This window comes from Haematobia irritans, chromosome 2, assembly GCF_050003625.1.
Source record: "Haematobia irritans isolate KBUSLIRL chromosome 2, ASM5000362v1, whole genome shotgun sequence".
NCBI lineage: Eukaryota > Metazoa > Arthropoda > Insecta > Diptera > Muscidae > Haematobia > Haematobia irritans.
This window is the reverse complement of record NC_134398.1, coordinates 181,997,486-182,023,548: the sequence shown is the minus strand read 5'-3', so window position 1 is coordinate 182,023,548 and position 26,063 is coordinate 181,997,486. Positions and strand designations below refer to the sequence as shown.

The 26,063-nt window shown below is 26.1% G+C and overlaps 1 protein-coding gene across 6 annotated transcripts in view; it reads left to right on the top strand.

Moving 5' to 3' along the window:
• The window catches only part of bru1 (bruno 1), a 618,688-nt gene that overhangs the window by 533,474 nt on the left and 59,151 nt on the right, over positions 1-26,063 (top strand). For 5 of the 6 annotated variants that reach the window (XR_012719747.1, XM_075296969.1, XM_075296968.1 and 2 more), the window contains 2 exons: positions 6,101-6,286; positions 11,932-11,958. Coding sequence is in view for 5 of the 6 variants with exons in the window: in XM_075296969.1 (XP_075153084.1) it covers positions 6,101-6,286; positions 11,932-11,958 (213 nt within the window). In the remaining variant the exon portion in view is untranslated. The remainder of the gene's footprint in view (positions 1-6,100; positions 6,287-11,931; positions 11,959-26,063) is intronic. The other variant, XM_075296970.1, reaches the window with a different exon arrangement.

Genomic DNA, 26,063 nt, shown 5'->3' with positions numbered 1-26,063 from the left:
TGACAAAATTTTCTATAGAACTAAGATTTTGGAAAAATTTTCTATCAAAATAAAATTTTGACAAAATTTTCTATAGAAATAAAATTTTGACAAAATTTTCTATAGAAATAAGATTTTGACAAAATTTTCTATAGAAATAAAATGTTGACAAAATTTTCTATAGAAATAAAATCTTGACAGAATTTTCTATAGAAATAAAATCTTAACAAAATTTTATATAGAAATAAAATTTTGACAACATTTTCTATAGAAATAAAATTTTGAAAAAATTTCCTACAAAAATAAAATTTTGACAAAATTTTCTACCGAAATAAAATTTTGACAAATTTTTCTATTGAAATATAATTTTGACAGAATTTTTCTATAGAAATAAAATTGTGACAAAATTTTCTATAGAAATAAAATTTTAACAAAATTTTCTATAGAAATAATATTTTGACAGAATTTTCTATAGAAATAAAATTTTGTCAAAATTTTCTATAGAAATAGAATTTTGACAAAATTTTCGATAGAAATAAAATTTTGACAAAATTTTCTATAGAACTAAAATTTTGAAAAAATTTTCTATCAAAATAAAATTTTGACAAAATTTTCTATAGAAATAAAATTTTGACAAAATTTTCTATAGAAATAAAATTTTGACAAAATTTTCTATAAAAATAAAACGTTGACCAAATTTTCTATAGAAATAAGATTTTGACAAAATTTTCTATAGAAATAAAATGTTGACAAAATTTTCTATAGAAATAAAATTTTGACAGAATTTTCTATAGAAATAAAATCTTAACAAAATTTTATATAGAAATAAAATTTTGACAACATTTTCTATAGAAATAAAATTTTGAAAAAATTTCCTACAAAAATAAAATTTTGACAAAATTTTCTACCGAAATAAAATTTTGACAAAATTTTCTACCGAAATAAAATTTTGACAAATTTTTCTATTGAAATATAATTTTGACAGAATTTTTCAATAGAAATAAAATTGTGACAAAATTTTCTATAGAAATAATATTTTGACAAAATTTTCTATAGAAATAAAATATTGACAACCTTTTCTACTGAAATAAAATTTTGACAAAATTTTCTACAGAAATTAAATTTTGACAAAATTTTCTATAGAAATAAAATTTTGACAAAATTTTCTATAGAAATAAATTTTTGACAAAATTTTCTATAGTAATAAAATGTTGACCAAATTTTTTTTTATAGAAATAAAATGTTGACAAAATTTTCTATGGAAATACCTTTTTAAACAAATTTTCTGCCAATATTCGACATATGTATATGTGTATATGGTCTTAAAATAAAATTTTAAAAATAAAATCGATTGTTCGAAATATTTTGAATAAATTGTTATGGTGGTGGGGATTAAAATGGATCGATTCATCCCATCTACTAGTCTAACATGCTAGGAATTATAAAATGATCTCGTAATTGGAAGATGCTTTTCATTTGCAGCCATACCGTACATTGATCGAATGAATAACGCAATAAAAACTAATTTGCGTAAAAACTTTTTTAGTTACAATAATCCTCAGACTCCGACTCCACAGCCACGGTCCCAACACAAATATTTATGTGTTGATATTTATGTATTCCGGTCCAATATATATTCCCTTCAGCATGTTCTTTGAATCTATCATCTTATTTGTATTTTTTCCTAAATACATGTTTTGTAACAAAATGCAATGATTTTTATAGTAAATTAAGCAAAATTCATTATTGGAGTAGCAGCTTTGATTGGGATGTATGTTAATTGAATGCTCGTATCTATTTTTCTCTGATCCAGCCATATGAAAAACCTCAATATCATACTACACAAAGACAAAGACTAAGCTGCAGCCAAAAGAAAATGCATGATGTATGCATTTCAATACTATTATTGGATGTAAGTCAGTGAAGTAAGCCAGGAATGTTTTCTATGTTATAGTCTAATTTAACAAAATGTTATCTGCACCCATAGTTCATTCAATTGTTTTAATAACAACTTCTACTTATACCTCTCTCTCTCCTATCTGATGTCAATATATAGTATTTTCACTTCAAATGAAACCTTTTTCAAATCAAATGAACGTGTTGTCAAATTAAATGAAACCCTTTTCATTTCAAATGAAATCTTTTTCAAATCAAATGAAATCTTTTTCATTTCAAATGAAACTTTTTTCATTTCAAATGAAACTCTTTTCAAATCAAATGAATCTCTAAAATCAAATGAATTCTTTTTAATGAATGCATTTATAATTAGCCCTCAAATGTATTCTCGAAGGAATTGCTATATCGCTAAAAGAAAAAATACATTTTTTTGAAGAATTATTTTGGTGAAGAATTATGTGTTACTTTCTTATTTGTAAAATTATTGATTATCCAAGTCTTAATTTAGGACTGCACGCCCTCTTAGAGTCGTTTTTAATTGAATATTTGTATGATAAATATTATCCAAAAATTTACTACGACTTTTAATTAATTAATTAATTAAAACCACTATTACTAATCGATGTCAAATATTCCCGTAGAAAATTTTTGATTTTTCATATGAAATTTAAAAAATAAAACAAATTTCTCTGAAGTCTGTTTAAATTATGCTTTTCTAGAGATGAACCTAATTTTTTACTTCACAACAAGTTTTTTTGGGGTGATACATACAAATTCTGTTTTTATACTCTCCACCATAGGATGGGGGTATATTAACCTTGTCATTCCGTTTGTAACACATCGAAATATTACTCTAAGACCCCATAAAGTATATATATTCTGGGTCGTGGTGAAATTCTGAGTCGATCTAAGCATGTCCGTCCGTCTGTTGAAATCACGCTAACTTCCGAACGAAACAAACTATCAACTTGAAACTTGGCACAAGTAGTTGTTATTGATGTAGGTCGGATGGTATTGCAAATGGGCCATATCGGTCCACTTTAACGTATAGCCCCCATATAAACATATCCCGGTACACGGTATAAGTATATGGTCTCTAACAGCCATGCAAAAATTGGTCCATATCGGACCATAATTATATATAGCCCCCATATAAACCGATCCCCAGATTTGGATTCCGTAGCCTCTAAGAGAAGCAAATTTCATCCGATCCGGCCCCCATATAAACCGATCCCCAGATTTGACCTCCGGAGCCTCTTGTGGAGCAAAATTCATCCGATCCGGTTGAAATTTGGTACGTGGTGTTAGCACATGCAAAAATTGGTAAATATCGGTCCATAATTATATATAGCCCCCATATAAACCGATCCCCAGATTTGACCTCCAGAGCCTCTTTCAGGAGCAAAATTCATCCGATCCCGTTGAAATTTAGTACGTGGTGTAAGTATATGGTCTTTAACAACCATGCACGAATTGTTCCATATCGGTCCATACTTATATATAGCCCCCATAAAAACCGATCCCCCGATTTGTCCTCCGGAGCCTCTTGGTGGAGCAAAATTCATCCGATCCGGTTGAAATTTGGAACGTGATGTTAGTATGTGGTCTCCAACAAACACGCAAGAAGTGGTCCATAACGGTCCATAATTATATATAGGCCTCATATAAATCGATCCCCAGATTTGACCTCCGGAACATCGTGGAGGATCAAAATTCATCCGCTTAGGTTGAAATTTGGCACATGGTGTTAGTATATGGTCTCTAACAGCCGTGCAAAAATTGGTCCATATCGGTCCATAATTATATATAGCCCCCATATAAACCGTTTCCCAGATTTGATCTCCGGAGCCTCTTGGAGGAGCAAAATTCATCCGATTCGGTTGAAATTTGGTACCTGAAGTTAGTATATGGTATCCAACAACAATACAGGAATTGGTTCATATCAGTCCATAATTATATATAGCCCCCATATAAACCGATCCCCAGATTTGACCTTCGGTGCCATTTGGAGAAGCAAAATTCATCCGATCTGGTTGAAATTTGGTACGTGGTGGTAGTATATGGCCGCCTATTTATAACCATGCTAAAATTGGTCCATATCGGTCTATAGTTATATATAGCCGATCCCCAATCACACAAAAATTGGTCCATATCGATTCATAATCATGGTTGCCACTCGAGCCAAAAATAATCTATAAAAATTTTATTTCTATAGAAAATTTAGTCAACCTTTTATTTCTATAGAAAATTTTGTCAAAAAATTTATTCCTATAGAAAATTTGGTCAAATTTTATTTCTATAGAAAAATTTGCCAAAATTTTATTTCTATAGAAAATTTTATCAAAATTTTGTTTCTAAAAATTTTGTCGAAATTTTTTTTCTATAGAATATTTTGGCAAAATTTTATTTCTAAAAATTTTGTCATTTTTTTTCTATAGAATATTTTGGCAAAATTTTATTCTATAGAAAATTTTTTCAAACTTAATTATATATGTATTTAATCGGCCTTTTTTAGTTAAATATATATCCTGTATGGACCATCTTGTAATTTTAATGTTACCGCAACCCAAGTAATTCGATTGTGGATGACAGTCTTCAGTAGAAGTTTCTACGCAATCCATGGTGGAGGGTACATAAGCTTCATCCTGGCCGAACTTGCGGCCGTTTATACTTGTTATTACTAAGTTTTCGCAATAAATGAAAATTTTCTAAATTTTACCGAATATAAAAAACAGTAAGGACAAAAAATAATGGACATTTGCAAACAAAAATCTTTATGATTTTAAGTCAATAGATTTGATTGAAATCGGTTCAGATATAGATATAGCTTCCATATATATTCCATATATATATCTTTCGCACGATATGGACTTATATGGCCCCAGAAGCCAGAGTTTTACCCTGATTTGCTAAATTTTGCACAAGGAGTACAATTAGTAGTATAGTCAAGTCTGCTAAATTTTATTGAAATCGGTTCAGATTTAGATATAGCTCCCATATATATCTTTCGCCCGATTTAGACTAATATGACCACAGAGGCCAAAGTTGTACTCTGCTTCACGTGAAATTTTGCACAGGGAGTAGAATTGACATAGTTACTATGCATGTCTAATTTGGGTGAAATCGGCCAATGTTGTGCTCTGCTTCACGTGAAATTTTGCACAGGGAGCAGAATTGACATAGTTACTATGCATGTCAAATTTGGGTGAAATCGGTTCAAATTTAGATATAGCTCCCATATATATATATGTTTTTCTGATTTCCGCAAAATTGACCAAAATACCCACATTTTCATTGACAAATCGCCACTGCTAAGTCGAAAACATGTAAAAATGTCTCCAGTTTTCCTTTACTTTTAGTATATATCTATCGGCCGATAAATCATAAATGCACATTTGCCAAGTTGCCTTAAAATTTGTTCAAATTTAAATTTTTCGCACACAGTTTTAGTAACATTGTGTTTCACACCAGAGCATTAGCCTACTTAAATTTTAAGTGAATAGATTTTATAGAAGTCTAACAAATTTTGTCCTTTTGGGGAGCAAACAATTTGGAAGCTGTTCCAAAGGCACAACCTTAAAAGCTCTTCCAAAAAGCTGTTCTCCCAAAGATGTTCTTTATTTTAACTACACAGGAAGTTCTTTTAATTCAATTTTTTATAACTCTTTTTTTTCATATTTTTAATGAGTAATTTTAACTTTTTTCTCTCAAATAGGTTAAAAAAGATTACGAATAAATAAAATGGTACAAATTATTAAAATTTTGTCGAAAAAAAAACTAAATCCAGTCTAGACAATTTGCACATTTTTGAAAATATTTGAGGTCAAGCGTTTCAGACGAGCATAAGAAAGCATTAAAAATCATAAAAAATTATAAAAATTATTTATTAGGGAAAATATTAAAAATTTTTTTTATTCACATCCACCTCGAATCACACCTTACGAAGTGATGCAAATTCAGTGCAACGGATATCCCTCCTATGACAAGCCAATATTGCATACATCGCTACTGCGCTAATTTTGCACCACTTCCGGATCCAAAAAGAACATTTTCACTACTTTTTTGTTGACGCTTTTTTTGTTGGGAAGCTATTGCATTTGGGGAAAACTATCAGTTAGGTTAACAATGTTCTTTAAATTCGATCGGATTTTCGGTTTTCCTATATAGGTTGCCCCGCCGGTATTTATTTGTATTTGATTTTTGAAATATTTTCTATCTTTTATAGGTCTTGGTGCACAAACCAATACGGCGGATAGTGCTGCGGCAACCGCAGCAGCAGCAGCCGCTGGCCTTCTACCTCCAATGACTGTACAAAATTTAGCTGCCTTAGCAGCTATGACTCAATCGTCATTAACAAATACGGCCAGCAATCCGGGAAATGCTCAGTTGACAAATACAGCCGCCTTATTATGTAAGTATTTTTTGCTTTAAAAAAAAAAAAAAAAATAAACTTACAAATATTTAAAATTAATCCTTTTTTAAAACAACTACCATCATTGTTTTTTATATTTCCCTTAACTTGTTCATTATTTTGCATTAAATTCATTCTTCCAGTTGGATAAATTTGTAACCCATAAATCCTTTTGTTGTAATTGCAACATAAACATCCTTGATGATTTCCCCCGAAACATTCGGTTGATTGTGAGAAAATCTACCCTACCAATGTAACAATGAAAAGTTAATCCTTAAATGATACTTAATAATATTCATTTTTGTGGTCCTTCTGGTGGTAATAATAAACAAAAAAAACAGCTACAAAGCAATTATCATTTTACTTTTACCCCCATTTTCAGGAAGCTCCGTTAGTGCTACGTTAGCTAACGAACTTTTAAACCGTACTATTGACATGTCTGTCATCTAATCTACATATTCCATATGCCAGTTAGGAACTTAACTGCTAAAGATTTTTCAGTTAAAGTTAACCGGAGAGAAGATATTTCGATTTTACTTTCTGTTAACTGGGAGTTAAAGTCTAACGGAGATACATGAAAATGGCCGTTAGTAAGAGAATGGTAATTTAATCCGATTCCATAAGTAATGTTTAAGTGAAAATTATACAATATTACTTACTACCGGATATAGTAGGCCAACTCCCACCCACTACCCACTTCCACCTTTTGGGGAGCCTGTTACGAGAGGAATCCTTGTTTTTTTTTTTTAATGAAAATATTATTTGCCTATCTTCAAACGAGGATCGGACACAGTAGCAAGCCGTTTATACAATAAAATAAACATCCATTAATACATGACCATGCATCATTGGCCATTGATTGCCGGATATTGTTAATAAATTGTAATCCCCCAGACCGCAGGAAAAATACGCCAACCAAAACTTCTCGTTCATTCATCAGTAGTGGTTCGTTCAATTGTCCCTCTCCCCAACACTCTAGACTCACGTAATTATTCCCTTTCTCTGTCACTTATGGTTTGCCACCAACCAAGCCAATATCCATTGGTTTTTGTTGACTTAAACTTAATTATATTGATAATTTAAAAATCATTTAATTAAATAATTCATTTGCTTGCTTGCTCGCTCGCTGGCTGGTTTCACTCATTCATCCGTTTTTATTATGTGCCAGTTTGCTGGTGCGTTTGTTCGTTTGGTTCGATGGTTCGTTCACACATGTTGACCACACAATAAAGCTTGACACACTCACCAAGTGAGTATGCATTGTGAAAACAAATGGCTTTAGAGGAGAAGAACACTTGTTTTAAGGCTTTAATGAATGTGTTGTGGTCAAAACCAATAATGGCTTAACCAAATGTGTATTCTCAGGCTTACGTAGTGGTGGATATTCGTACTCCAATGCACAGAGATTAGAGTGTTGAGGGATTTGTGAAATTACAAATTACAGATGATCCTTTATGTGGTCCATCAGTGCTCTATATGTCAGCATCAATAAACTTAAATAATGCTTAATTAGATCAGTCTTAGGTTAGGTTAGGTGGCAGCCCGATGTATCAGGCTCACTTAGACTATTCAGTCCATTGTGATACCACATTGGTGAACTTCTCTCTTATCACTGAGTGCTGCCCGATTCCATGTTATGCTCAATGAAAAGGGACCTCCTTTTTATAGCCGAGTCCGAACCGTGTTCCAGATTGCAGCAAAACCACGTAGAGAAGCTTTGAAACCCTCAGAAATTTCACCACCATTACTGAGGTGGGATAATCCACCGCTGAAAAACTTTTTGGTGTTCGGTCGAAGCAGGAATCGAACCCACGACCTTGTGTATGGAAGGCGGGCATGCTAACCATTGCATCACGGTGGCTCCCTAGATCAGTCCTTAAACAATTTGAAGTTGCTAAAAAAGTTCTGCATATTGAGAACTTTCAGAGAATTTTCAAAAAATTTTGACAAAATTTTCCATAGAAATAAAATTTGGGCAAAATTTTCTACAGAAATAAAATTTGGACAAATTTTGTATAGAAATAAAATTTTGACAACATTTTCTATAGAAATAAAATTTTGAACAAATTTTCTATAAAAATAAAATTTTGAGAAAATTTTCTATAAAAATAAAATTTTGAGGAAATTTTCTATAAAAATAAAATTTTGAGGAAATTTTCTATAAAAATTTTTTTTTGAGATAATTTTCTATAGAAATAAAATATTAACTAAATTTTTTATATAAATAAAAATTTGACAAAATTTTCTATAGAAATAAAATTTGGATACCATTTTCTATAGAAATAAAATTTTGAGAAAATTTTTCATAGAAATAAAATTTTTGACATAATTTTCTACAAACATAAAATTTGGAGAAATTTTCTATAGAAAAAAAAATGTTGACAAAATTTTCTATACAAATTTTGTTTTTGTTTTTTATTGTTGGTTTGTAGTTCAATCATATTTGTTGTTTTGGTCTCAGCTTTAGAACCATTGCGTTGACTAAACTACAAGTGTAGCTTAACCAAGAGAGGAAAGGAATGTTTGTCAAATTTATTTGGGCAAAGCACCATACACTGCAAGATGGTTGGATGAACGCACGTTTCGGAATTACCACATTCCTCATCAGCATCCTCTACTTGCAGCAAAACTATCAACCAATTATCAGAATAAATTCGGGTAGTTCACTAAACCCATTTTGACAAAACTATTTTTACAAAAAATTTTTTGACAAAATTTTGTATAGAAATAAAATTGTAACAAAAATTTCTATAGAAATAAAATTTTGAGAAAATTTTCTATAGAAATAAAATTTTGATAAAATTTTCTATTGAAATAAAATTTTTGACAAAATTTTTTATATAAATAAAATTTTGACAAAATTTTCTATAGAAATAAAATTTTGAGAAAATTTTGTATAGAAATAAAATTTTGACAAAATTTTCTATAGAAATAAAATTTTGACATAATTTTCTACAGAAATAAAATTTTGAGAAAATTTTCTATAGAAGTAAAATTTTGAGAAAATTTTCTATAGAAGTAAAATTTTGAGAAAATTTTCTATAAAAATAAAGTTTTGACAAAATTTTCTATAGAAATAAAGTTTTGATAAAATTTTCTATAGAAATAAAATGATGACAAAATTTTCTATAGAAATAAAATTTTGACAATATTTTCTATAGAAATAAAATTTTGACAAAATTTTCTATAGAAATAAAATTAAAAAAAAATTATTCAAATAAAATTTCGACAAAAATTTTTATACAAATAAAATTTTGACAAAATTTTCTATAGAAATAAAATTTTGACAATATTTTCTATTTTGTATAGAAACAAAAATTTGACAATATTTTCCATAGAAATAAAATGTTGACAAAATTTTCTATAGAAATAAAATGTTGACAAAATTTTCTATAGAAATAAAATGTTTACAAATTTTTCTGTAAAAATAAAATGTTAACACAATTTTCTATAGAACTAACATTGTAACAAAATTTTCTATAGAAATAAAATTGTAACAAAAATTTCTATAGAAATAAAATTTCGATAAAATTTTCTATAGAAATACAATTTTGACAAAATTTTTATATAAATAAAAATTTGACAAAATTTTCTATAGAAATAAAATTTTGAGAAAATTTTCTATAGAAATAACATTTTGAGAAAATTTTCTAAAGAAATAAAAATTTTGAGAAAATTTTCTATTGAAATTAAATTTTGATCATATTTTGTATTGAAATAAAATTTTGACAAAATTTTGTATAGAAATAAAATTTTGACAAAATTTTCTATATAAATAACATAATGACACAATTTTCTATAGAAATAAAATGTTGACAAAAATTTCTATGGAAATAAAATTGTAACAAAATTTTGTATAGAAATAAAATTTTGACAAAATTTTCTATAAAAATAAATTTTTGACAATATTTTCAATAGAAATAAAGTTTTGACAAACTTTTCTATAGAAATAAAATTTTGACAAAATTTTCTATGGAAATAGAATATTGAGAACATTTTCTGTAGAAATAAAATTTTGAGAAAATTTTCTATAAAAATAAATTTTTGACAACATTTTCTACAGAAATAAAGTTTTCACAAAATTTTTTATAGAAATAAAATATTGACAAAATTTTCTATAGAAATAAAATGTTGACACAATTTTCTATAGAACTAAAATTGTAAAAAATTTTCTATAGAAATAAAATTTTGATAAAATTGTCTATAGAAATAAAATTTTGGCAAAATTTTTTGTATAAATAAAATTTTCTATAGAAATAAAATTTTGAGAAAATTTTTTATAAAAATAAAATTTTGCCAATATTTTGTATAGAAATAACATTTTGACAAAATTTTCTAATGTTGACAACATTTTCTATAGAAACAAAATTTTGAGAAAATTTTCTATAGAAATAAAGTTTTGACAAAATTTTCTATAGGAATAAAATTTTGACAAAATTTTTTATGCAAATAAAATTTTGACAAAACTTTTTTTACAAATAAAATTTTGACAAAATTTTTTTTTACAAATAAAATTGTAACAAAATTTTCTATAGAAATAAAATTTTGAGAAAATTTTCTATAGAAATAAAATTTTGACAAAATTTTCTACAGAAATAAAATTTTGACAAAATTTTTTATATAAATAAAATTTTCTATAGAAATACAATTTTGAGAAAATTTTCTATAAAAATAAAATTTTGCCAATATTTTGTATAGAAATAACATTTTGACAAAATTTTCTATATAAATAAAATGATGACAAAATTTTCTATAGAAATAGAATTTTGACAAAATTTTCTATAGAAATATAATTGTAACAAAATTTTCTATAGAAATAAAATTTTGACAAAATTTTCGATAGAAATAAAGTTTTTACAAAATTTTCTATAAAAATAAAATTTTGACAAAATTTTCTATAGAAATAAAATTTTGGCAAAATTTTCTACAGAAATAAAAGTTTGCGAAAATTTTTTATAAAAACATTTTCTACAAAAATAAAAATTTTCCATAGAAATAAAATTTTTACAAAAATTTTCGATAGAAATAAATTTTTTACAAGATTTTCTATAGAAATAAAATTTTGACCAAATTTTCTATAGAAATAAAATTTTGAGAAAATTTTCTATAGAAATAAAGTTTCGAGAAAATTGTCTAAAGGATTAAAATTTTGATAAATTTTTCTATAGATATAAAAGTTTGAAAATTTTTTCTATAGAATTAAAATTTTGACCAAATTTTCTATAGAAATAAATTTTTGACCAACTTTTCTATAGAAATAAAATTTTGACAACATTTACTCCCTGTTGCTTAAGCTACCCTTGTTGGGTAGTCAACGCATGGTCTTAAGCTGGAATCAAAGAATTAAAAATTAAAATTTGGGAAATTTTTTCTATTGAACTAAGAATTTTAAGTCTAAATTATATTCGAGACTAACCATAAAAATAATGGTTTATTTTGCACTTTACGTTGATCGTTTTCTATTTTAATTTATTGAGGCCAGAGTTCTGTAATATTCAATAGTAAAACTTGAATTTATTTGTATATTGTTTGCAATATCATCATTGTTATACCAAAATATTAACAATTTTTTCTCTTTTCTTTATCTCACATTTATTTTCACTATAATCACATATATGCACTTCGATTTCAACATCTTCCAAAAGGTCTATTAGGAAAATCTGCCAATACAGGTGAGAATTACTGTCTGTCCCTCCCATGTTCTACAAAACTTATTTCTGTTGAGAATACATTTTGTATAAAATGTTCCCTTTTGTTGATATTTTATTTTGTATTGCATTAATGTCAGTTTGTTTTCTTTATATTATTTGCTATTTTTTTATAGACAATACAAGAGTTTGTTTTTTTGTTCCTTTTTTGGAATTGTATTCCTATGTGGACGAATTGTGTTAATCGGTTCGCTTTCTGTTAAATGTTCAGTTTTCCTTCTTGCTCTTTCTCCCTTTAATGTGATGTTTTGTGAAATTACTAGTCTGATGACAATTAACAATAAATGTTGTATTTCTTTCTTCATGTCTTTTTGTTTCTTCCTTGTATGTAAAATTTACAAAAATACCACAGCGAGACAAAGGAAAGTTCGAGCTTCAAAATCAGAATCAGCTGATCAAACAACTAACCGGATAAGTTTTGTGGATTTAACGAATAGTTAGTATAATATTGAATATATCTTTATAGTGTTCTTATTTTTACAAGATTACATAGAATGTTAATTGTTAAAAATTTATAAAGATACGACAGGAATGTATGGTACACATTACTATTAAATTAATTAATCTTTAATTTAAATTGTGCAGAACAAATTGATACATATTTCTTATACCCTGCGCCACACTGTGGAACAGGGTATTATAAGTTAGTGCGTTTGTTTGGAACACTCTGAAGGAGACGAGATATACACATGGGGTTTTTGACAATAATGCTCAGGGTGGGTCCTTGAGTCGATCTAGCCATGTCCATCTGTCCGTCTGTCTGTGAACACATTTATGTAATCAAAGTCTAGGTCTCAGTTTTAGTGCAATCGACTTCAAATTTGTATGTGTTTTGGCTCAGAATAGAACCCTATTGATTTTGGAAGAAATAGGTTCAGATTTAGATATAGCTCCCATATATATCTTTCGCCCGATATGCACTTATATGGCCCCAGAAGCCAGACTTTTATACCGATTTGCTTGAAATTTTGTACAAACATAACACTTAGTCGTATAGTCAAGTGTGTAAAATTTGATTGAAATCGGTTCAGATTTAGATATAGCTCCTACATATATCTTTCGCCCGATATGGACTAATATGGTCCCAGAAGCCAGAGTTTTACCCCAACTTGGTTGAAATTTTGCACTAGGAATACAATTAGTGGTGTAGTCAAGTGTGCCAAATTTTATTGAAATCGGTTCTGATTTAGATACAGCTCCAATATATATCGTTCGCCCGATTTACACTCATATGACCACAGTGGCCAATCTTTTATTCCGATTTATGCAATATGCACAGGGAGTAGATTTATCATCGTAGCTATGGGTGCCAAATTTGGTTGAAATCGGTTCAGATTTAGATATAGCTCCCATATATAGTTTTCGCCCGATTTACACTCATATGACCACAGTGGCCAATCTTTTGTACTGATTTAATTGTAATTTTGCACAGGGAGTATAATTAGCATTGTAGCTATGCGTGCCAAAGTTGGTTGAAATCTATTCAGATTTATATATATCTCCCATATATATCTTTCGCCCGATTTACACTCATATGACCGTAGATGCCAATTTTTAACTCCGATTTAGTTGAAATTTTGCACAGGGAGTAGAATTAGCATTGTAGCTATGCGTGCCAAATTTCGTTGAAATCGGTTCAGATTTAGATATAGCTCCCATATATATGTTTTTCTGATTTCGACAAAAATGGTCAAAATACCAACATTTTCCTTGTAAAATCGCTATTGCTTAGTTGTAAAAATGACTCTAATTTTCCTAAACTTCTAATACATATATATCGAGCGATAAATCATAAATAAACTTTTGCGAAGTTTCCTTAAAATTACTTCAGATTTAAACGTTTCCCATATGGGCCATATCGGACCACTTTTACGTATAGCCCCCATATAAACCGACGCTCAGATTTGGCTTGCGGAGCCTCTTGGAGGAGCAAATTTCATCCGATCCGGCTGAAATTTGGTACACGGTGTCAATATATGGTCTTTCACAAACATGCAAAAATTGGTCCACATCGGTCCATAATTATATATAGCCGCCATATAAACCGATCCCCCGATTTGGTTTGTCGAGCCTCTAAGAGAAGCAAATTTCATCCCATCCGGCTGAATTTTGGTACATGGTGTTAGTATATGGTCTCTAACCACCATGCAAAAATTAGTTCACATCGGTCCATAATTATATATAGCCCCCATATAAACCGATCCCCAGATTTCACCTCTGGAGCCTCATGGATGAGCAAAATTCATCCGATTCGGTTGCAATTTGGTACGTGGTGTTAACATATGGTCTCTGAGAACCATGCAGGAATTGGTCCATATCGGTCTATAGTTATATATAGCCGATCCCCAAAATAATCCACCGAAATATTATTACTATAGAAAATGTCAAAATTTTATTACTATACAACATTTTGTCAAAATTTTATTTCTATAGAAAATTTTGTCAAAATTCTATTTCTGTAGAAAATGTTGCCTAAATTTAATTTCTATAGAAAATTTTGTCAATATGTTATTACTGTAGAAAATTTATTTCAAATTTTTATTACTATACAACACTTTGTCAAAATTTTATTACTATAGAACATTTTGTCAAAATTTCATTTCCATAGAAAATTTTGTGAAAATTTTATTTTTATATAAAATTTTGTCAAAATTTTTTTACTATAGAAGATTTTGTCAAGATTTTATTTCTATATAAAATTTTGTCAAAATTTTATTTCTTTAAACATTTTGTCAAAATTTTATTACTATAGAAAATTTTGTCAAGATTTTATTTCTATAGAAAAGTTAGTCAAAATTTTATTTCTATAAAAATTTGGTCAAAATTTTATTTTTATAGAAAATTTAGTCAAAATATTGTTTCTATAGAAAATTTTGTCAAAATTTTATTTCTATATAAAATTTTCTTACTATAGAAAATTTTGTCAAGATTTTATTTCTATAGAAAATTTAGTCAAAGTTTTATTTCTATAGAAAATTTGGTCAGAATTTTATTTTTATAGAAAATATTGTGAAAATTTTATTTCTATAGAAAATTTGGTCAAAATTTTATTTCTATAGCAAATTTTGTCAAATTTTTATTTCTATTGAAAATTTTGTCAAAATTTTATTTCTACAGAAAATGTTGTCAAAATTTTTTTCTATAGAAAATTTTGTCAAAATTTTATTTCTATAGAAAATTTTGTCAAAATTTTATTTCTATAGAAAATTTTGCCAAAATTTTATTTCTATAGAAAATTTTGCCAAAATTTTATTTCTATAGAAAACTTTGCCAAAATTTTATTTCTATAGAAAACTTTGCCAAAATTTTATTTCTATAGAAAATTTTGTCAAAATTTTATTTCTATAGAAAATTTTGTCAAAATTGTTTAATATATATCCCGTATGGACCAACTTACAATTGCGAAGATAATGTTAAGAAGTTTTAAGATATCTTGCCATCGACAAGTGTTACCACAACCCAAGTAATTCGATTGTGCATGACAGTCTTTAGTAAAAGTTTCTATGCAATACATGGTGGAGGGTATATAAGATTCGGCCTGGCCGAACTTACGGCCTTATATACTTGTTATTGTATTTATTCAAAACTCTACCTGATTTACATCTCTCATTCACAACTTCAAACTATTCAATATGAGGTTAGTAACTGATAAAAAATTTACAAGAAGCGTCAAAATCAAGAGTCGTCCAATAAGTTTTAAGCCTACAAAAAACAGAACAAACTACTGGACTCTATCTGGAGAATGCAGTTGATTCTGTTTCACTATGGATGCCATATTGCGATTTGTGGCATATATTATGAGTTGACGGGAAAATTTTTTAATCTAAAGTTCTGTAAAATTTGAGTTTTCTAATAATGCTACTCAATAATTCTTCACGTTCACTACCCTTGAATCTTGAGACGCGGAGAAGCTAGTAACTGATAAAAAAAACAGCAAGAAGAGTCAAAATAAGAACAAACTACCTCTTATCAAAGAATACAGTGGATCGGAGCAGCCATAGGTTCAAGTGGCAGACTAGACACTTAAAATATTCAGTTCATTGTGATAAAGCAGCCATGATCAGTCCAATTCATTCCAAAAATACGGAAATTCTACTGACCAATGGTCGTTACTATTGCCCTGCAAAGTAATATATTTAGGCAGCCAACATATACAAAAACTCAAATGTATATAAATCTTCAATTTATTTAATTTTAAAGTTTAAAAAAATATGTTGTAAAAAAAACGTGCAACTTGCTTGAACACCACCAGTAGTAAGTAGAGCCTTACCATTGACCAACACCAATAAAAGACACGCACATAACGATGAGTCTGAATGGAGGATAAACAAACAAACAAAGAAACAAAAAACTTATGGTAGCGAAAGTTTTTGTAACGCATTCTTTTCGAAGAATTATTGCTGCCAGCCGCTCCCTTCAAATGCTAACAACCAAAAACCATAGATGGAAATAAATGAATAGTATGGGGTAGCAGCTTCGAAAAAAAAACACCAAAGCCCAAAGGCTGTTAAGTTTTCAAACGATTGCGCCTTCTCCTCTCCTCTTAGTCAATGCAGTTTCAGACAATTTAAAAGGAAAATAAAGTCTCATCCCGTAGTAAAAAAAAAACAACAAAAATTCATCAGCGAATACCAAGATACCCGCCAAAGTATTCACTTCACTTGATTCTATGCTTCCACATGGCCAAGTTAACAGGGGCGCGGAAGAAGGAACTTCTGTTCAGCCTCTAACATAATGGTTTACTGAGAGGAGAACACCATACGGTGGTTCTTTAATAGGCATGTCAGTATGCTGTTGCAAAAATTCTATTCTACTATGTCCAATGAATTATTGCAATTGTTCCAAAGGCAATACCATGGTTCAAAGTGTGGCTAGTGGCGTATGGGAGACAAAAGATTACAATGTGCGAACAAAATATGTCCGAAAAAACTTTCTCTTATCTCTCTGAAATAACAAAATTTCTTTGTGGATGAACAAATTACAATTTTCTTTTTCTTTCACAAAGTTTTAAAAGTTTACGTATTTTTCTTTTGGTAATTTATATAGAATTTAAAAGAAATATATACGGCCGTAAATTTAGGCGGGCTGAATCATAAGTATTCCGTGGTGAACATCTCTTTTATCACCCGATTCCATGTTTAGCTCAAATCTACCAAAAATGGTAATTTTGTTTACTGTTTGGTAGATTGGTAGAATTCTTTATATTTTGATAGCATTTACAAAGAGAAGAAATAAACTATTGACAAAATTTTCTAAAGAAATAAAATGTTGACAATTTTTTCTATAGAAATAAAATTATGAAAAATTTTCTTTAGAAGTACAATCTTTAAACAATTATCCATAAAAATACAATTTGGAAAAACTGTCTATTGAAATTAAATTTTGCCAAAATTGTCTATAGAAATAATATTTTGACAAAATTTTCTATAGAAATTAAATTTTGACAAAATTATCTATAGAAATCAAATTTTGATAAAATTTTCTATAGAAATAAAAGTTTGGCAAAATTTTCTATAGCAATAAAATTTTGAGAAAAATTTCTATAGAAATCAAATAAAATAAAAGTTTGGCAATATTTCTATGGTAATAAAATTTTGACAAAATTTTCTATAGAAATTAAATTTTGGCAAAATTTTCTATAGAAATAAAATTTTGACAAAATTTTCTATAGAAATAAAATTTTGACAAAACTTTCAATAGAAATAAAATTTTGACAAAATTTTCTATAGAAATAAAATTTTAACAAAACTTTCTATAAAAATAAAATTTTGAAAAAAAATTCTATAGTAATAAAATTTTGACAAAATTTTCGATAGAAATAAAATTTTGCCAACATTTCCCTAAGGAATAAAATTTTTACAAAATTTTCTTAAGAAATAAAATTATGACAAAATTTTCTAAAGAAATAAAATTTTGACAAAATTTTCTATAGAAATAAAATTTGAAAAAAATTTCTATAGAAATAAAATTTTGACAAAATTTTCTATAGAAATAAAATTTTGACAAAATTTTCTATAGAAATAAAATTTTGACAAAATTTTCTATAGCAATAAAATTTTGACAAAATTTTCTATAGAAATCAAATTTTGAAAAAATTTTCTACAGAAATAAAATTTTAACAAAACTTTCAATAGAAATAAAATTTTGACAAAATTTTCTTAAGAAATAAAATGCTGACACAATTTTCTATAGAAATAAAATGTTGACACAATTTTCTATAGAAATAAAATTTTGGTAAACTTTTATATAGAAATAAAATTTTGACAAAATTTGCGATAGATATAAAATTGTGACTAAATTTTCTATAGAAATAAAATGTTGACAATATTTTCTATAGAAATGAAATTTTGACAATATTTTCTATAGGAATCAATTTTTCCATTAGTTTTGTTTTGTTATTGTTGGTTTTGTTCTTTAAGCATTGTTGTTGTTTTTTATTGCAGCTTAAAACCATACATTGACTAAACTACAAGTGTAGTTTAACCAACAGAGGAAAAGAATGTTTGTCAAATTTATTTGGCAAAGCCCTATAGACTGCAAGATGGTTGGACGAAAATAAAATTTTGGTTAAATATTCTAATATCATATTTGTTAAGAAATAAAATTTTGGCAACATTTTCTTAAGAAATAAAATTTTGACAAAATTTTCTTAAGAAATAAAATTTTGACAAAATTTTCTATAGAAATAAAATATTGCCAATATTTTCTATAGAAATAAAATTTTGACAAAATTTTTTATAGAAATAAAATTTGGACAAAATTTTCTATAGAAATAAAATTGTGACTAAATTTTCTATAGAAATAAAATTGTGACTAAATTTCTATAGAAGTAACATTTTGACAAAATTTTCCATATAAATAAAATGTTGACAATATTTTCTATAAATATAAGATTTTGACAAAAATTTCTATAGAAATAAAATTTTCCGTGAAAAAAATTTGAAAAAAATTTCTATAGAAATAAAATTTTGACAAAATTTCTATAGAAATAAAATTTTGACAAAATTTTCTATAGAAATCAAATACAATAAAAGTTTGGCAAATTTTCTATGGAAATAAAATTTTGACAAAATTTTCTATAAAAATACAATTTTGATAAAATTTTCTATAGAAATAAAATTTTGACAAAAGTTTCTATAGAACTAAAATTTTGACAAAATTTTCTATAGAAATAAAATTTTAACAAAATTTTCTATAGCAATTAAATTTTGGCAAAATTTTCTATAGAAACAAAATTTTGACAAAATTTTCTACAGAAATAAAATTTTGACAAAATTTTCTATAGAAATAAAATTTTGACAAAATTTTCTATAGAAATAAAATTTTGACAAAAATTTCTATAGAATTAAAAGTTTGACAAAATTTTCTATAGAAATAAAATTTTAACAAAATTTTCTATAGCAGTTAAATTTTGGCAAAATTTTCTATAGAAAAAAAATTTTGACAAAATTTTCTACAGAAAAAAATTTTGACAAAATGTTCTATAGAAATAAAATTTTGGCAAAATTTTCTATAGAAATAAAATTTTGACAAAATTTTCTATAGCAATAAAATTTTGACAAAATTTTATATAGAAACTAAATTTTAAAAAAATTTTCTTAAGAAATAGAATTTTGCCAAAATTTTTCTAAGGAATAAAATTTTCATAAAATTTTCTTAAGAAATAAAATTATGACAAAATTTTCTATAGAAATAAAATGTTGACAATATTTTCTATAGAAATAAAATGTTAACAAAATTTTCTATAGAAATACATTTTGGTAAACTTTTCTATAGAAATAAATTGTTGACAAAATTTGCGATAGATATAAAATTGTGACTAGATTTTCTATAGAACTACAATGTTGACAATATTTTTTATAGAAATGAAATTTTGAGAATATTTGCTATAGGAATGAAAATTTGGTAATATGTTCTTCTCATATATATCTCATAACATTTTCTATAGAAATAAAAAAGACAAAATATCCTATATGAATGAAACTTTGGGCAAAATTCTTGATACAAATAAAATTTTGACAAAATTTTCTATAGAAATAAAATTTTGACAAAATTTTCTATAGAAATAAAATTTTGACAAAATTTTCTATAGAAATTAAATTTTGGAAAAATTTTCTATAGAAATAAAATTTTGACAACATTTTCGATAGAAATAAAATTTTGACAAAAATTTCTTTAGAAAAAAAATTTTGACAAAATTTTCTATAGCAATAAAATTTTGACAAAATTTTCTATAGAAATAAAATTTTGAAAAAATTTTCTACAGAAATAAAATTTTAACAAAACTTTCTATAAAAATAAAATTTTGACAAAATTTTCTATAGAAATAAAATGTTGACACAATTTTCTATAGAAATAAAATTTTGGTAAACTTTTCTATAGAAATAAAATTTTGACAAAATTTGCGATAGATATAAAATTGTGACCATATTTTCTATAGAAATACAATGTTTACAATATTTTCTAAAGAAATGAAATTTTGACAATATTTTCTATAGGAATGAAACTTTGGCAATATTTTCTATAGAAATAAATTTTTCCATTCGTTTTGTTTTGTTATTGTTGGTTTTGTTCTTTAAGCATTGTTGTTGTTTTTGATTTCAGCTTAAAACCATGCATTACCTAAACTACAAGTGTAGCTTAACCAACAGAGGAAAATAATGTTTGTCAAATTTATTTGGGCAAAGCCCTAAAGACTGCAAGATGGTTGGACGAAAATAATAAAAAAAATTTTGGTTAAATATTCTCATATCAGCGTACCGCACATGATCGGGAAAAGTCATGCTAGTGATATCGGGGATATTGTGATGAGAACTTCAGACATCTGAACGGAGAGAGACTTCTTGCAAACCAACAGAGTGCGACAAATCCCTCGGAGTACATCCAGCGAGACATAATAATTCACCGCTGAAAAACTGTTTGGTGTTTAGATATAAAATTTTTACAAAATTTTATATAGAAAGAAGCGAAAATTTTCTATAGAAAGAAAATGTTCACAAAATTTTCTATATAAATAAAATGTTGACAAAATTTTCTATAGAAATAAAAGTTTGACAAAATATCCTATATGAATGAAACTTTGGCAAAATTTTCGATAGAAATAAAATTTTGACTAAATTTTCTATAGAAATAAAATTTTGACAAAATTTTCTTTAGAAATAAAATTTTGACAAATTTTTCTGTAGAAATAAAATTTTGAAAAAAATTTCTATAGAAATAAAATTTTGACAAAATTTCCTATAGAAATGAAATTTAGACAACATTTTTTGTTAGGAAATAAAATTTTGGTAAACTTGTCTTAAGAAATAAAATTTTGACAAAATTTTCTTAAGAAATAAAATTTTGACAAAATTTTCTATAGAAATAAAATATTGCCAATATTTTCTATAGAAATAAAATTTTGACAAAATTTTTTATAGAAATAAAATTTGGACAAAATTTTCTATGGAAATAAAATTGTGACTAAATTTTCTATAGAAATAAAATTGTGACTAAATTTCTATAGAAGTAACATTTTGACAAAATTTTCCATAGAAATAAAATGTTGACAATATTTTCTATAAATATAAGATTTTGACAAAAATTTCTATAGAAATAAAATTTTCCGTGGTGTTTGATCGCGAAAAATATTAGTAAAATAAGTTCAAAATGTTTAATTTAAAAATTTAATATTTCAATAAATTTATTTTCAATCTCTTAACTTCATACAATTAAGCTTTCATAGCAGAGCCAAAGCCACTTGCAGGATTAACCACAAGAATTGTACTTCATACTTGGTGTTTGTGGAGGAGGGGTTTGCAAACACAACAACCATCTGGAAACTATTCAGTCACTCACCATTGACTGTTCTACGCATCAGAAACAGCAGTAGCACGATGAAGGCTAAGAGCCTTCATCGTATGCTACCACTCATACTACTTGCTCGTCATCCATGAAAGTCATAACTTTAGCATGGTGATGTAGATGAGATGTTAGCGCAACAATACCTCCTCATGTATCCATGGCAAAAAAAAAACGCAAAAAATTTGAGCTGAAATTTTTATAGTGAACTTGATTTTACGCTTAGTTGAATATTTACAATCCTTGAAGAAGATGTTCAGCTTGGTTGTTTTTTCCAATTTTGATGTTTTTCACCCTCAACTCGTACTTGACTGGTAGGTTGAGGGCCTTCACTACTTTATTAATATTATTAGTTTGTGTTACTCTCTCCCCCCAAAAATATATGAATTTTCCCGACAGTGGTTCAATGATGGACAAAAGTGAGGCGAAGTGTTTTACTACTTTCCATTGTCATGAGTTAACTTTGGGTTTTTGTGAGATTATCACCAATTTACCACAAAAATTATCAATCCAGCTATTCTTTTTCCTGGAATATATTTTGAGAAATTTTTCTATAGAAATAAAATTTAATAAAAAAACTGACCAAATTTGCTATGAAACTAAACTTTATATAGAAATAAAATTTTTACAAAATTTTCTATAGAAATAAAATTGTGACTTAATGTTCTATAGAAATAAATTCTGTATAGAAATAACATTTTGACAAAACTTTCTATAGAAATAAAATTTTTAGAAAATTTTCTATAAATTTTGACAAAATTTTCTGTAGATATAAAATTTTGACAAAATTTTCTATAGGTATAAAATTTTGATAAAATTTTCTAAAGGAAAAAAATTTTGACAAAATTTTCAGTAGAAATAAACTATTGATTAAATTATTGTATATAAATGAAATTCCAATAAAATGTTCTATCAAATTTGGACTAAATTCTCTATAAAAAGAAAATTTTCTATAGAAATAAAATTTTGGCAAAATATTCTATAGAAATAATATTTCTATAAAAATAAAACTTCTCAAAATTATTTATAGAAATAATATTTTGACAAAATTGTTTATAGAAATAAAATTGTGACAAAAATTTCTATAGAAATAAAATTTTGACAAAATTTTCTGTAGGAATAAAATTTTGATACAATTTTTATAGAAATAAAAGTATGACAAAATCTTCTATAGAAATAAAATCTTGACAATATTTTCTATAGAAATAAAATTGTGACAAAAATTTCTATAGAAATGAAATTTTGACAAAATTTTCTATAGAAATAAAATTTTGACAAAAATTTCTACAAAAATAAGATTTTGACAAAATTTTCAGTAGAAACAAAATTTTAAGAAAATTTTCTATGGAAATAAAATTTTAAGAAAATTTTATCAAAATTTTCTGTAGAAATAAAATGTTGACAAAATTTTGACAAAATTTTTAGTAGAAATAAACTTTTGATTAAAATATTTTATAGAAATGAAATTTTAATAAAATTTTCCTTAAAATTTGGACTTAATTCTCTATAAAAATAAAGTTTTATATAGAAATAAAATTTTAACAAAATTTTCTGTAGGAGTAAAATTTTGATACAATTTTCTATAGAAATAAAAGTATGGCAAAATCTTCTATAGAAATGAAATCTTGACAATATTTTCTATAGAAATAAAATCTTGACAATATTTTCTATAGAAATAAAATTTTGAAATATTTTCTATAGAAATGAAATTTTGACAAAAATTTCTATAAAAATAAGATTTTGACAAAATTTTCAGTAGAAATAAAATTTTAAGAAAATTTTCTATAGGAATAAAATTTTAACAAAATTTTCTGTAGAAATAAAATTTTGACAATTTTTTTTATAGAAATAAAATTTGACAAAATTTTCAGTAGCAATAAACTTTTGATATAAATATTTTATAGAAATGAAATTTTAATAAAATTTTCTATGAAATTTGGACTCAATTCTCTATAAAACTAAAGTTTTCTATAGAAATAAAATTGTGACAAAAATTTCTATAGAAATGAAATTTTGACAAAATTTTCTATAGATATAAAATTTTGATCCAATTTTCTATAGAAATAAAATTTTGACAAAATTTTCTATAGAAATAATATTTCGACAAATTTTTTTATAGAAATTAAATTTTGTCAAAATTTTCTATAGGAGTAAAATTTTGATACAATTTTCTATAGAAATAAAAGTATGACAAAATCTTCTATAGATATAAAATCTTGACAATATTTTCTATTCAAATAAAATTTTGACAAAAATTTCTATAGAAATGAATTTTTGACAAAATTTTCTATAGAAATAAAATTTTGACAAAATTTTCTGTAGAAATGAAATTTTGACAATTATTCTGTAGGAAAAAAATTTTGACAACATTTTCTGTAGAAATACAATTTTTGACAAAATTTTCTATAGAAATAAATTTTTGACAAAATTTTCTGTAGCAATAAAATTTTGACAAATTTTCAAAAGAAATAAAATTTTAACCAAATTTTCAAAAGAAATAAAATTTTGACAAAATTTTCTATAGAAATAAAATTTTGGTAAAATTTTCTATAAAAATAAGATTTTGAAAATAAAATCAATAGAAATAAAATTTTGAAAAAAATTTCTATAGGAATAAAATTTTGACAAAATTTTCTATAAAAATAAAATTTAGACAAAAGTTTTATATGAATAACATTTTCTATAGAAAAAAATATTTAACAAAATGTTCTATATACACTTTCCTTACATGTTTCTTTTCCCACTGTTTAGTGTGAAGAAAAATCCTTTTTTATGAAAAAATATGGAGATGAAATGTGAAGGAAAATGAAGAAAACTTTAAATGCACATCGCTTTACCAAACTCTCTCTCTCACACACACTAACATGTGCATTAAAAATACGAAAATCTATCCAAACTTAGTTGAGGCAAAGTCAACCAGCCAGAAGAAGTGAATTGGTTTTGGTTTTGTTAGGGTTCGCTTCCTTCATTATATTGTTTGGTCGGATGCTTGGCTGGCTTGGGATAAGAGTCTGTAACCCTATTTGTTTTTGGAGGACGAATGACAGCTGTTTCGTGGTTCATTCTTCGCCATGTTGGAATGTCTCTCTCTCTACTTCGCCGCTTGTGTGTGTGTGTGGTTGGAGTGTAACATCTGTAAAATGTAATAATTTTATGTTACATGGGAAAATATTTATGGTTACATTCAAAACAAGTTAATTTTGTTAATTCTGCTAAGAACAAAAACAAAAATATTTTCTTCAATGGAAATGGGTTGTGTTCCAAATTTAGTAATTATATGGACAAAAAACATCTTTTTGTGATGTAGACTGAAAAGAATATGAAATATTGTGCAAGCTTAATCCTTAAGACAAACAATTTTATTATTATTATTATTGACGATTTAATTTTTTTTTTTACATACAATTTTGGATACGAAGCGTCTTGCAATTATATTCCTTCTTAACGAGCATATTCCTTTGAAATAAGGTTAATTTTACTTTCAAGTAAAGAAAGAATTATGCTCCTTTTTATAACAATTTACTGACAGTTTATCGAAGGAAGAAGTATCTGTTTTGCAAAATTTTTTTATACATTAAGCAAATATAATTCCATGTAATATGATTGTGACCTACCTTAATGTTGTCATTGTTGAGTCTATTTATTGAAGTTCAGTTTGGAGTTCTGCCTTCATTTACAGTTCTTGTATAGATTCAAAGTTCCAAAGAAGTATATACACGCACTCATTATGTGAGCAAAATATCTTTTGGATATTTTGTTAATTTAATTCTTCAGCAAATCTTTGCTTATCAAAATGTATTTATTATAAGCAATTTGACATGAAGAATATATGGAGCAGTACATGCAGAACAAAATATATGAAGGATAGTGTTACGTAAATTATTTGCACAAAATAATTTGTTAAAAAAAAAAAACATTATTTAAAGATTGTTTATAGGATTTTGTTTCAAAATCCTAAAAAAATCTTATTTGTTTCAAAATTTTAATGTAATCTAAATTTTATTGTTCTAGAAAATTTGGCAAAATTTTACTTCTCTACAAAATTCTCTAGAAATTTTATTTCTTTAGAAAATTGTGGTAAAAATGCTATTGCTCTAGAAAATTTTATTAAAAATTCTATTTCTCTAGAAAATTTTGCAAAAATTTTATTCCTATAAAAATGTTTGCTAAAATTTTATTTCTAAAGAAAATTTTGCCAAAATTTAATTTCTATAGAAAATTTTGTCAAA